This window comes from Pleurodeles waltl, chromosome 1_1 (assembly GCF_031143425.1).
Source record: "Pleurodeles waltl isolate 20211129_DDA chromosome 1_1, aPleWal1.hap1.20221129, whole genome shotgun sequence".
Taxonomy (NCBI): Eukaryota; Metazoa; Chordata; class Amphibia; order Caudata; family Salamandridae; genus Pleurodeles; species Pleurodeles waltl.
The window spans coordinates 292727859-292741750 of record NC_090436.1 but is presented as its reverse complement, the minus strand read 5'-3'; the positions used below and the strand labels follow the sequence as shown (position 1 = coordinate 292741750).

Below are 13892 nucleotides of genomic sequence, written 5' to 3'. Positions count from 1 at the left end.
GGTAAACCATTCATAATGGAGCACTCCAGTATACCTGGTAACCCATCTCAAATAGTTTACTGTGGTCTACTTGTTAACTCTTATCATTGTACGCTGTAGTCAAACACGTAACCCATTCCTTCATAGTCCACTCTTGTCGACCAGGTAACTCGTGTCACTGTTGTTCATTCTGGTCCACCAGGTTACTCATTCAACCATTGTTCAATCTGGTCCACCTGGTAACTCATTTGAGTATTGTGCACTTTAGCGCACTAAGCAGTCCAGTCTAGCATTGTGTGTGCCAGGCCTCCATCTTTATGCTCAAAATATATGAGAAGTTTTGGTTATGACTAACATTTTAAAAGATTTAATAAGACGAAAATGTAGATAGATGTTTTAATAAGAAACTTTGTACAATTTCATAAATACTTCATCAAAAGCATACCTTATTCTTTATTTTAGCCACACATAATTGAAATATAACAAGCACTAGGCAGTACTATTTTTCGATTATATTGTGTTCTCAGTCACAACTTATTTATGCTACATGAACCACGATCATAAGCACTACAAACAATCTCTGTTACAGATCAAAAGTTTGGTAGTTGCAGTTCCTAGATGATGCATGGGGTGTCATATCCACGTGGTCTAGTTGCGACAGTGAAACTTATATCTTTCAACCCCAGTATCCGGGAGATCAGCTCCTGAGGATTTAATCAGGACAGTAAGTAGTTTATGCACTATCTAATGGGTATTGTACTGTCAGTCACTAAGGCCCTCATTATGAGTGGTGGGATTTCACCCAGAGCGATAACTCTGGGTGAAATGCCACCACCTTAAATTCTGAGTGGTTTTTTTTGGCCTGGAATTATTGGGTCGACAAATTCCAGACCCACTAATTCTGGACCCAGAGACACTGGACCCTATTTAAGGTGGCAGGGACTACACGCAGCACACCCCAGCACCACCCCTATTCCGGAAGCAGCAAGGGGAAGCAGTGTTGCTGAAGTCTCCCCTGATCCAATACCCTTCCCATAACCCATCTCTCCCCTTGCTAGTCCCCCTGCGGACACTTCCTGCCTAATCTAAGCAGCCACAAAGTGGGAGTAGTTTTCTCCAGAGTATCGGGAACAACTTCCCAGAAATGGATCCAATATCTGGATGTGTGTGCTTATTCGCCATTCTGGAGGGAAATGTCATGGTAGCCATTTTATGGTCCGGGCATAATGACCTGAATTGAGGATTCCAGCCCTTCCTCGCATCACAACACCATAAAGGGGTCTAAGAAAGAATATTTTTTTATCAGTGCCGCTGATTTCATGGTACAATTTAATAATCAGATGGAATTCAAGATATTGTCTTAATTGAAATTAGTTTTGCAAGAAACTTCTGCTAATTACATGTGTGTTTTTTTTTTATTGGCAGTGTTTTAGAGCGCTTTGCTGCAAGGGACCACCGCCTCCGCGACCAGAGTATGATGTGGTTTGTATAGGCCTTACTGGTGCTGGCAAGTCAAGCCTCCTCTCGCAACTGTGCTCAGAAAGCGCAGACAACATCGTGCCTACTACAGGTACAGTCAAATGTTTAATCTTTGTCTTCATGATAGAAGTTTAAAATATAGTTCTACTCTTGTAAATTAAGGGGCTGTTTTTCAATTCTTTCCTGTTTCCTTGTTTATCGAAAGGGTGACTATCGTGCATTTTTGTATTATCTTTATCAAACGATTTTTCTTAGTTTTTTCCACTTTGTGTCTGCCAGATGCTCCTAATGTTTGCATTAGCACTAGGAATCCCTGACACTATTGATCCAAAATGGTGGTGGAGGTGGCACAGTTTCCTGATCTAGTCTTATTCCATGTCTAATTTTACCTAGGATTTAGCTGATCCTGTATTAAGAACAAATCGACATCACTTAGTGGTCCCTACTGCTAAACTTAGATACTCAAAGGGGTGGGGATAAACTGTATTTTAAAGGCAGGGGGTTGTTGCCACTTCAGCATTTTAATTCCCAGTGGTGAAAAACACAGTACATGGATTTCGCCTCGGGGAACTAACTTTCAGTAAATATTCAAGGCAAATGCTAAATTTCATCGGAGCCCTTAGGATGCATTGTGGCTGGGCTCCGGTAAATAGGGTCCCGGGGCCATAATTGGCCTATGGAAGGAAGAGAGCCACATCGCCCCGTCCTCCTTTATTAATTAAGTTGGCCTCAGGGGATGGGGTCCCTTGGGCCAATATTGGCCTGGGGAGCAGGGCTGCATGTCCCCTCCCTTTTCAGAATAAGGCGGGTCCCAAGGTAATGGAGTCACCGGGGCCAAAATCAGCCTGGGTATTGGGGGCTGCATGCCCCTCTACCCCCCTACTAATGTGCAGTGGGTTCCCTGGGTGGGCTCCAGGGTGCCCACCATTTACTGGCCGAGCCCCAGGAGGATGGGGTCCAAAGGCCAATATCGGCCCAGGGATGGGGGCTGCGTGACCTCCTCCACCTGCTTATTATGTCCAGGCCTCGGGAGATGGGATTCAGGGCCCCGAAATCGGCCAGCGGAGGTAAGGCTGCATGCCTCACTCCCCATTTATATTGGGTTTGCTGCATGCGGGGTGTTGGTTGTATGTGGGGGGTTGGCTGCAGGACCTGGCCACCCTGCCGCACATAGCCTAAGCCAGTGCGTGGCATTGGGGTTGTCTACATGAGGGAGATGGGCTGCAGGCCAACTCCCGCTGCATTAAAAAAATAAAATAAAAAAAAACTTAGAAATTCACTGAAAAAACAAGTTACAGGGACCTTATAGTTAGGAAATATAATTTAAAAACCTTAGAAATGCACCCCCCAAAAAAACCCAAAGGTTACAGAAACGTTATAGGTGGACAATTTACACACAAAAAAACTTAGAAATTCAGCAGTTACAGTTAACTCAAGTGAATAACTTGTGCCCTAAGGTAACTGTGAATCATACCCTTGTCATGCACTGCTTCTTACCCCACATATTAAACAATTAATGAAATCTTCTATGACATTATTGATAATATCACTGCAACATTCGCAATAAAATTATTGGTGATAAAGCTGTGCGTGGCGGGGGCGTGAGTTATAGTTACCTAAGGGCACGAGTTATCATTACTTGAGATAACTCTTAACTATAACTGCTTGATTTCTATGGTTTTGTATGTGTAAATTGTGACCCGAGCTATAACGTCCCTGTAACCTTTTGTTATATATATATATATATATATATATATATATATATATATATATATATATATATATATATATATATTCACACACATAATATTTACATTTGCTAGTGGGACTTTTTGTACCCATTTTGGAGAACAGATACCTCAGCTCAAGAGCTGAGCGAGTTCAAATGGTTGCCCATTGAGATCGGGAGAGAATGCTTGTTGTGCTTATGGCTGCTAGGGTTTTTTTTCCTCACAGCCTCGGCTGTTTGAGGATCCAGTAGGATATGCGCCTCAGGTTGTCTGCTGGACTACCAAGCATAGACAAAACTAGGTATACAGCCTTTCAGTTCCAGGAAAAGTTAAAGCAAAAACATCACTTATGGAAGGCCGCCAGGAGGTAAAGCAAGCAGGCTGGGGGAAAAAGGAGGACACTCTTGGATAAAAGGCAGTGCCAACAGAAAAAAAGAACTAGAGGGCATGGCAGGCAGGAGGAAAAGTCAGACACATAGGGAAAAGGGAGGGGCAGAAGGGAGAAACGAGAGGGAGGAGCAGGAAGGAGAAACAAGAAAGATGTACAGGCAGGGTGTTGAGGAGCACACCGGTTAAAGAAGGAGAAATGAGAGGGGATGGTGGGTGGGAGAAATGAAGAGTAAGGCATGCAAGAAAGAAGGAGCATCCAAGAGCGAGGAGAGAGGCCTGCTTTTGTAAAATAATCCATTGTGCAGTTCAGTGTAAACGCTCCAGATAACCCCTAGCCGCCATGGCATTAGATGAGTGAAAAATACTACTCTGGGCTGAACCAAGATGAAATTGACAAAGTCTTAAGCCAGTGGCGAAAGTGGCTGGTCAAAAAAGACAATTGTTGAAGGAGGAGGACCTAAAGTCCTTTGGAAGGGTCTTGGCTACAGGTTGCCCCTGTTAGACGTGATGATTAGAGAACCAAATAAAATCCGACCCCAGGGTGTTTAGAATTTATTTGATGCAAATATTATGGCATATTCTGTCTTTTTTTGGGAACTATATGCAGATTTTGCCTACTGCACAATAATCCGCATATTCTGGTAAATACCAGCCCGTTCCTCCCAGTTAAATTTCATCGCATTTAATCTTCCAAAATGTAATGAAGGGTATGAACATTCATGGCCCTGATAATTGTGAGGGGTCATAAACATTGAGCTACATATAATTATGATCCCTGCACAAGCAGGGATTTGCACAGGGTTTGCAGTTCAACAGACCACACCTTTATTAGAAACTATGTCCATTTGATGGCAGCGCAGTTAAAGCCCATGTCTGAAAAAGGCATTATCTCTACCAAGAATAACTCCTGTTTATGCCCGAGAAGCATCTGTTAATGTCATGGGGAGTCACAGCAGTTTTTGAACAGAAGAGTTCTGGTTGATGTGTAATGATGTCATACTCACCAAACTGTTACAGTACTCATAGATTATAAAAACATTTTCTGCTGTTTGATATTTGTGCACATTGCTGTACCTTGCATTATATATAGAGAGAGCTACCACAAAATGCTTCGCAAGGTACAATGTGCAAGAAATTGTTATTTTAAAATGTATATTTAGGCAATATGACTTTACAAACATTTCCATTAGAATTATTCAGATCGTAACACAATCTCATTACTTTAAAACAAAAAGCACAAACAATATATAAATACAGCTTACTAACCAGGTTACAAATGTATTTGAACTTTGCAGTTTGGCAGCTGTATCCTGCCAGAAACAGATGTTTGCATTTCCAATATCTGTTGCTTTACTGCCATCTCCGAAAAAATGTGCCCAATGAATGTGTATAACTCTGAGGTTGATCTGTAGAAATCGGTTAAGATTAGTGAGGGCATGAAGTCAGTTTAGTTTCTGGATCAATTGATCTAGATAGATTCAGTGTTGTTTGTGTGCATGCAACTGAGCCAGCAATCATTTTTAATCTGTTTTGTATTGTCTTTATTTTATATTCCCTTTTTGTGTTAGGCCACACTTAATATAATGAAATAAAGAAGTTGATCCTCTTGATATTTGACATTTTGACATTTTTTAATGTGTAAGATCTGATAACTCTTCTGTTATCAAATTATTTGTAACCCTTAACGGAGAATTGATAATATGGGAAATTAAGGAAAAATTATAGGATTTTAGGACCTTCCAGGACAGGATTAGGGTTGAGTTTGCAAAATATTTTTAATCGAGTTAAAAAGATCCAATAGAGATCCTTCCAATAATCAATTTTAGTAGACGTTTGCACATTGGAATATTATAAAAATCTATCAATATTTTTTAAACTTGTAATTAATGTGTATTGGTAGAAAGGAAACTCTAGAAAATAATATTTCAGTTTAAGGATAAGCCAGGAAAGAGGCAACCAGCATTAGATGGAACCGAGCCTCGATTAAATATGTTTTGGAATAAATGCAGATGGAACCTAAAAGTGTGATTACAAATACGCATAATCACTCCTTGTTTAAACATCTATCAAATCGTTTACTAAAATGCACGATCTGTCAGGTGGTTCTGCTCCCCTGGAGATAGTGCAGGGCTTTGAAAGGTACGTTGGAAGCTCTGTAAAAGCTTGCTCTAACACAAGCATACTTTAAAACGTTTTCAAAGACTGTGAGACAACTTAGACTTATAAGTAGCTTGTGCTTAGAAGATTCAAGAATTCTTGTTAAAGTGGTAAACAAAGGTTCCTTAATGGGTGTCCTATTTCACAATACGGTCAGCAATTTAACTACAGTCTCACTTAGGGCATGCCTTTAAGATAGCAGTATGAAGTATGGGTATGCAGTACTTTGAACCATTCTTTCAGGTCAAGTTCCACTTTTAAGTGTCAAATTTTGATATTTATCTTTTAAGGTGTGTGTAAGCATGTATAAGCATTTTATTGAGAGGAAAAAAAGTTATTCCTAAATTTCATAAATTAACCAAAGGCAAAAACAATGGCATTTGGCAGTAAGCCAATAAAGAAGAGTTGGTGACTGTCAAACACCTGTCTACAAGAGGTAGACAAGTATGAATACTTCTGAATTTTGTTTACATGGACACCTCCCTGGGAAGGACATAGGCGATTGATCTGCACTAACTGAATAGCAACAATGATTGCACTAACCAGAGTTAATATTGCCTGCTGTGTGCTTTCAGTTGCTCTGTTACTCAAAGCATACGAGGGGACAGTTGTACCTATTGCTCTGTACGGGTTCTGTAGTTACCTAAAAGTACTGTGATGGAGGCACTTAATTGGAGCTAGGACATGTTGGCTGCTATAAAGTACTTTTTTAAAGTACCACAAATGGGAGACTTAACCATTTCAAGAGAAAGTTTGGATCAACTAATGTATAGGGACACTGAAATTAATTTGTCTGTGACTCCCTTTGTAGCCTGCCTAAACCTATTATATTAATTGGGATGATATTAACATTGAATTGAAAGAATGGCTAAATGTATTTAGGAGGAACTCTTCCGAGAGAGTGTTGCAAGATCTTCTTTCCTACAAGAGTTGGGGTAGCACCTTAAAAGTTTTATATTCATAAACCTAAAACTAATTTGGGGAAAAGGTTCTTTATGGGACTGGCTACAGACAACTAAGCAGTTTGTAAGACCTCATGTCTTACAAACTGGCTGGCCACAGACAACTAAGCAGTTTGTAAGACCTCATGTCATTAGTTCTTCAAAAAAAAAAACACACACAAAATTGGGGTAAAGAGGAGGGGGTCGTGGCCAAGATGGTGACCTGGTAATAGCTGACCTATGGAGCTCCACCATGCGTAGCAAAAGAAAGCAATCCCGGCAGCGCCATGGGGTGTTGACCCTGCTGGAATGGTGCTGTGATGTTGGTTCTCACAGGTGAGATGATCCCTGGCTGCAGAGCACCTCACAACCCACGAAAACAGTCTTGCGGTAGCGGTGTGCCGGCTGCCGCAGTTACAAGATGGCAGCCGCGGCCTGAGTCCCGGGCCACCCTGAGTGGAAACACTGGGACATGGCCAAGTGGCTCTGACCAAAGCTCCCCCCAATAGTGCGCTGAAGTAATCTGGGGCTCCGTCGACCCATGCGCCTCCCGCATGAACAGGTGAGAGTTGCTATGGGCACATTGGAGAAGCGCCACATGGAAAGGAAGGCACGCTGCCAGGCCCTGACTCTGCCGCTCACTCATCTCCTGTGCAGGACCTATGTGGAGCGATAGAGTCCTGCCTTCCGGACGTCTAGTTTCTCGATACATGCATGCCCTGAACTTAGGCCCTGCCTGAGGAGGTGTACAGCACTGCCCCAGAAGTCTTCCTATAGTGTCCAATGGCATGGGGGGTGTGCTGCAAGCAGATTCTGGTACTACTTATTGGCGCTCATCCTAGCACCCAGCAGTGCAGTGTTTGACCCCCTTCGCCATGGACACACTACCCAACAGCTCTTGGTGACCCCTGCGTTTGGCCCCCCCAACGTACATACGGCCTGTGTGGGCGCTGCCATATACCACCTACACAGGCAGTTCCAGCCCCTCTCTTAGCGTGCTTATATACCTCCTTTAGCACCTCGGGAACTCTCACTGTCACAGTGAGGAATGCCACCATTACAGTAATCCCCAAACCAGGGAAAAATCCCATGCACTGTGCCTCCTACCGCCTTATCTCTTTGTTGAATGTGGGCGCCAACATTTTTACTAGTTTTCTTACAGCTCGTCTAGTCCCCTATATTCAAGGATTAATCAACCCCAATCAGACTGGATCTAGTCCAGAGAGGGGCTGTAGTGACAACACTACACACCTCTGTTACCTTATAGATAAGGCACACGTGCACGCATATCAGCTCTCTCGCTGTCGATCTACACTGAAAAAGCGTTTGACTGTGTCCACTGGCCATACCTGCGGGAGGTACTATACAAAATTGGGCTCGGCCCCTGATTCCAGAAATTGATCTGTTGCAACTATGCGGCGCCAGGGGGCACAGGTTAGGGTGAATGGTATGCTGTCACATCCTCTTGCTATTGAACGTGGCACCTGGCAAGGCTGCCCCTTGTCCCATGCCCCCTCTCCTCTTTACCTTGTTTATGGAGTCCCAGGCGGAGAGGATACAGAGTAATCCATTGATTTCAGGCATTCCCATGGGTGACAGAGAACATAAATTGTCTATGTATGCAGATGACGTCATGTTGTCCCTTACCAATCCCTTCACATCCCTCCCACACCTAATAGCAGAACTAGAATCCTTTGGCAGGGTCTCCAGATTCAAAATGCAAGTTCTGGGTCTTACAATCCCACACACAGACTGCCAGCAACTAATCCAAAGTTTCCCCCACTCTTGGGCTACACAGGGGATCCCCTACCTGGGATTGCAAATTTACTCTGAGCTAGAGAAAATGGTGGAGTGTAACTATGGGATGCTCTTCTCCATGGCGTGAACAGACCTGGGTTCTTGGCTGGGAGGCTCCCTTCCATGGTTGGGGTGATTGGTGGCAGTCAAAATGACTCTACTGCCCAAAATATTTTACGTAATGCAAACACTGCCAATCCAACCTCACTCCTCCACAAACATTTTGGGGAAATTACAATTGATTGAGAACTACATATGGGGAGGAAAAAAGCCTGTATGGCAAAACATCAGGCATACTGACAGAGGAAAGGTGGATTGGACATTCCTAACGTAATGTAGCACAACGAAGATATGTGGTGGAGTACATTAAAACTGAGACCAAGAAACACTGGTGCTTTATTGATCAAGCTGTGATGGTAGAATCCACATCTGGAAAGTGCTATGGCTTTCCTAATAGCACAGGCCACCGGGGTGTACATCTCCCTAGTGTTGCGAGCCACAGTAGGCACATGGGGCAAGGTGCAACATAGGACAAACCTCTCTTCCCGCATCTCACCACTGACGTCGATTCTCCGGAAACCTGACTTCACCCCCGGCCCTCCATGATGCGCCATTTGTGCAATGGCAGATGAGTGGCTGTAAGAGAGTGGGTAACTTCATGATGGCCTCCTAGTTTTTATGCAACTCCAGGAGTACTATGCCCTGCTCTCCAGCGCCCACTGGCAATATTTAGCTATTAGACACTGGGTCACACAACCTTATATGAAGCCCCATGCCAGCCACCCTCTAACATCTTTTGAGTGGTGGCTTCTAACTTGCATCACAGACAAGAAGATCCAATCAAACATAAACACCTTTCTTAACACACCGACACAAAAAACACCATCTCCTGCACAAAGACGGTGGTAGTTGGAGTGCAACTGTTTCTTTACTCCTAAGGAATGGACAGTCATCTTACGCCGGACGCATACCTCCTCCATTAGTGCCGGCTCACTGAAATACTCTAGAAAATTGTACAGTTAACTCCAAGTCTTCTGGTCTGATGTTTTAGCAGATATCAATGAAATATATAACACTGATATGTTGCATTTCCCATGCTGTATCCTACTAGGCCTCCTCAATGTATTAACTTACCCGCTCTGGTTGGAGAGGGGCAAAGCTATCATGCTCACTTTCTGTGCAGCAAAGCAAACAATCCTGGCCAGGTGGGGGGTCCAGTTCTGTTCCAATGAAGCAAGACTGGCTTTACACACTTTTGGATATCTTAGGAGTGGACAGGATTGCAGTGGCAATCAAGTGTGAATTTCCCCATGTCGATAGGATTTGGGGCTCAACCTGTTATAAAGAGACAGTGCTGTGTACTAATCCCCCTTTTGTATTAATTTTCAGGTTGAACGTAAATATTTGACTACTTGTGTACTTTTAGTATACTTCTTTTGGCTTTTGTTGGTTGCAGTGTCCTTTAAAAATTCTTGCTCGTTAGTGGTCAGTTCCGCCTTTTTCTTCCTCCTTTTTCTGTTTCAGAGCAGTGATCAACTACTGTAGTATTCCACTTTGGTTTCTTTATCTGTTGCTGTGACAGACTGTTTGTGTTACTTCTTTGGTTCTCCCATTTCACTGTGGGTGTTTTAGGCTGGTAGCTGCCTTCCTTTTATTGCAGCATTCTATTCCTCCCATTTCCACCCATGTCGCTGACATTTTTTTTGGCTTTATTCCAGTGCTGTCTTCGTTTACCTCAGACTCTTAAAATAAGCTATTTTACAAAAGAAACATCAGGTCGTTTAGCTCACTGCTCACGAAAGCCACAATATGCCCTTTCTGGGAGAACATAGCTAAACCTAGAAGAAATAATGTTAAACTTGCTTAGCCTCGCATCGTATCTGAGGTCTCTCTCTCTCCAGTGCCCCTCCCTGCCAGCGCTCATGACATAGCACACAGGACATTGCTTATCTCCTTTAGTGGGGTCATAAATCTTCTAAGGCTGCTCTGCTCCTTTAAATGCAAGGCAAGAATGCTTGCAAGACGTTTCATTCTGTTTAAATAAAAAGAAAATATTGTTCCAGTCTTATTTTCCAATTTTTGCTCAGACTTTTACACAGTTAGAGGTAATGAAGTCATCTTCACATCTCTCCTTAAGGGCTTGTGATTTCTTTTGTCAGCAGCCGCCAGTGACTACCAAAACATGGCGGGAAAAGACAAAATTGTGAGACGTGGTTGACCAATTTATATTGCAAGAAAAGTCCAATTCTGAATTTACAATGCCAATAGCTCTAACTCAACAAAATACGAGACCTATTGCATTGTAAATGCTTGTTTACTTTACTGTCATGATAGAATGTTGCTTGAGTTTTATTTTTTTTTGTAAATAGATACACTCTCAAAGGATTTCTTAAAAATGCAACAAAATGCTTTCTCTTGGTCAGAGAAATCCACTATGCACTATTTTCTTGTGTGCCTTTTAAGTTCACCCCTTAAAACACAAACATCATCTTCTGACTCATTTTCTTAAAACTCTTCTTTGAAGTTACAGCTTATCTGTACTAATGCAGTCTGTTCGGGAAGGGGCTCAACTCCTAGCTTCCACAGTGTTGTCGCCCAAGATGTAGCCAAATATGTTGGAATTTCTGTTTTAGGACAGCTTGAACATATCTCCCAGTCACCGAGAATGCCTAAACACTTCCCCTACCAAATAACAAGGCCTGTTGATTTTGCCATACTTGTTACTAACTGTCGGTGCCTGTCATGAAATCTTTTGTAACTGAGATTTAGTTTGCTCATTCACTTTTGAAAGATTGACTACAAGTGATCTTGGCCAACTGGAGGTTAAATGTGTGTCTGCGGCTTGGGTTTTATGGGTTTAAGTATTCATTACTTAGTGTTTTGTCTGTTCTATGAACTGCTACAAAATAATATACTTTTTTAATGATAATAGTATTCTAAACGTTTAAGCAGTTTGTTTGTTGCATTATATGTTTAGTCCTAGTTTTGCCATTATGGGATGAAAATAAAATCTTAGGCTGAAATGATTTTAAGTGTTTTAGATTGTATTTTAAGTTCAATTGGCTATATGTTAAATAAACAACAGTTAATAAATATTATAGTTACTCTTCATAGTGCCTGTCAAGACAGAGGAGGAGCAAATTAAAAATAAAATGAATCACGGGACAGATGGACGAAGAAATGTGTGTGCGATTTCCCAATTGCGAATTTTTGTGATTCATGATTAGGAAGTCGCAAACTGCGGTGTACTAATGTGTCTCAGACACATTTAGCGATTCTTGGTGGGTCGCAAATAGACTTGCCTCATCAATATTCATGAAGTAGGTTGCAATTTACGACCCAATGGGAATCGCCAAATATCACAGGGATGGTGGCCTGCTGGGATCAGGAGATCACCATGTCTGTGGTTGCTTTTTAAATATAGCAAGTTTTTTTTTTTTAATGCAGCCCATTTTCCTTAACCCCTTCGCTGCCAGGCCTTCCCCCCTCAGGTTCCAGGCCCTTTTTTTTTTTTAGCTATTTGGGGCAGTTCACGTTTAAGCCCTCATAACTTTTTGTCCACATAAGCTACCCATTCCAAATTTGCGTCCTTTTTTTCCAACATCCTAGGGATTCTAGAGGTATCAATAGTGTGTGGGTTCCCCTGAAGAAGACCAAAACATTAGCCAAAATACAGTGATTTGTTTTTTTGTTTAATGGAAAAAAGAGCTGCAGAAGAAGGCTTTTGTTTTTTTCCCTGAAAAAGGCATCAACAAAGGGTTTGCTTTGCTAAAATCACCATCTTTCCAGCTTTCAGGAACAGGCAGACTTGAATCAGAAAACTACATTTTTCAACACAATTTTGGCATTTTATTGGGACATACCCCATTTTTACTATTTTTTGTGCTTTTAGCCTTCTTCCAGTTACTGACAGAAATGGGTGTGAAACCAATGCTGGATCCTGGAAAGCTAAACATTTCTGAAAAGTAGACAAAATTCTGAATTCAGCAAGGAGTCATTTGTGTGAATCCTAAAAGGTTTTCCTACAGAAAATAACAGCTAAAATAAAGAAATGTTGAAATTGAGGTGAAAAAAAGGCCATTTCTATCCATGTTTTACTCTTTTATTTTTTCCTGCGATGTCAGATTTTTGAAAGCAAAATACTGTTACGTCTTCTGGTTGTGTGGATATATTGGGCTTGTAGGTTCATCAAGAACCCTAGGTACCCAGAGCCAATAAATGAGCTGCACCTTGCAATGGGTTTTCATTCTATACCGGGTATATAGCAATTAATTTGGTGAACTATAAAGAGTGAAAAATAGGTATCAAGAAAACCTTTGTATTTCTAAAATGGGCACAAGATAAGGTGTTGCGAAGCAGTGGTTATTTGCACATCTCTAAATTCTGGGGCCCCATACTAGCATGTGAATTACAGGGCATTTCTCAAATAGATGTCTTTTTTACACACTGTCTTAAATTTGGAAGGACAAAATGTAGTAAAAAGACAAGAGGCAATAACACTTATTCTACTATTCTGTATTCCCCCAAGTCTCCAGGTAAAAATGGTACCTCACTTGCATGAGGAAAGCAACATGGATACATCACATTTTTACATTGAAAACTGACGTGTTTTTTGGAAAGTGCCTAGCTGTGGATTTTAATCTCTAGCTCAGTGGGCACCAAGGAAGACCTACCAAACCTGTGCATTTTCTAAAAGTAGACACTTAGGGGAATCCAGGATGGGGTGACTTGTGGGGCTCTCACCAGGGTCTGTTAACCAGAATCCTTTGCAAACCTCAAAATTGGGCCAGAAAAACACTTTTTCCTCACATTTCAGTGACAGAAAGTTCTGGAATCTGAGAGGAGCCACATATTTCCTGCCACCCAGCATTCCCCAAGTGTCCCGATAAAAATGGTACCTCACTTGTGTGGGTAGGCCTAGTGACCACGACAGGAAATGCCCCAAAGCACAACGTGGACGTATCACGTTTTCCCAAAGAAAACAGAGCTGTTTTTTGCAAAGTGCCTAGCTGTGGATTTTGGCCTCTAGCTCACCTGGCACCTTAGGAAACCTAACAAACCTGTGCATTTTTTAAAAAAAGACACCTATGGGAATCCAAGATGAGGTGACTTTTGGGGCTCTCACCAGGTTCTGTTAACCAGAATCTTTTGCAAACCTCAAAATTTGGCCCAAAAAATACTTTTTCCTCACATTTCAGTGACAGAAAGTTCTAGAATCTGAGAGGAGACACAAATTTCCTTCCACCCAGCGTTTCCCCCAAGTCTCCTGATAAAAATGCTACCTCACTTGTGTGGGTAGGCCTAGTGCCCGCAAAAGGAAATGCCCCAAAACACTATCTGGACACATCAAAATTATCAAATACAAAACTACCTGTTTTTGAGGGGGGAACCTGCGTTTTTGGTCCTGGTCTCAGCAGCC

The 13892-nt window shown here is 42.1% G+C and overlaps 1 protein-coding gene across 4 annotated transcripts in view; it reads left to right on the top strand.

Annotated features, from left to right (window-relative positions):
* The window catches only part of ARL15 (ARF like GTPase 15), an 841607-nt gene that overhangs the window by 346340 nt on the left and 481375 nt on the right, over window positions 1-13892 (top strand). For all 4 annotated transcript variants that reach the window (XM_069221875.1, XM_069221905.1, XM_069221886.1 and 1 more), the window contains one exon: window positions 1405-1549. In XM_069221875.1, coding sequence (XP_069077976.1) covers window positions 1405-1549 — 145 coding nt within the window. The remainder of the gene's footprint in view (window positions 1-1404; window positions 1550-13892) is intronic.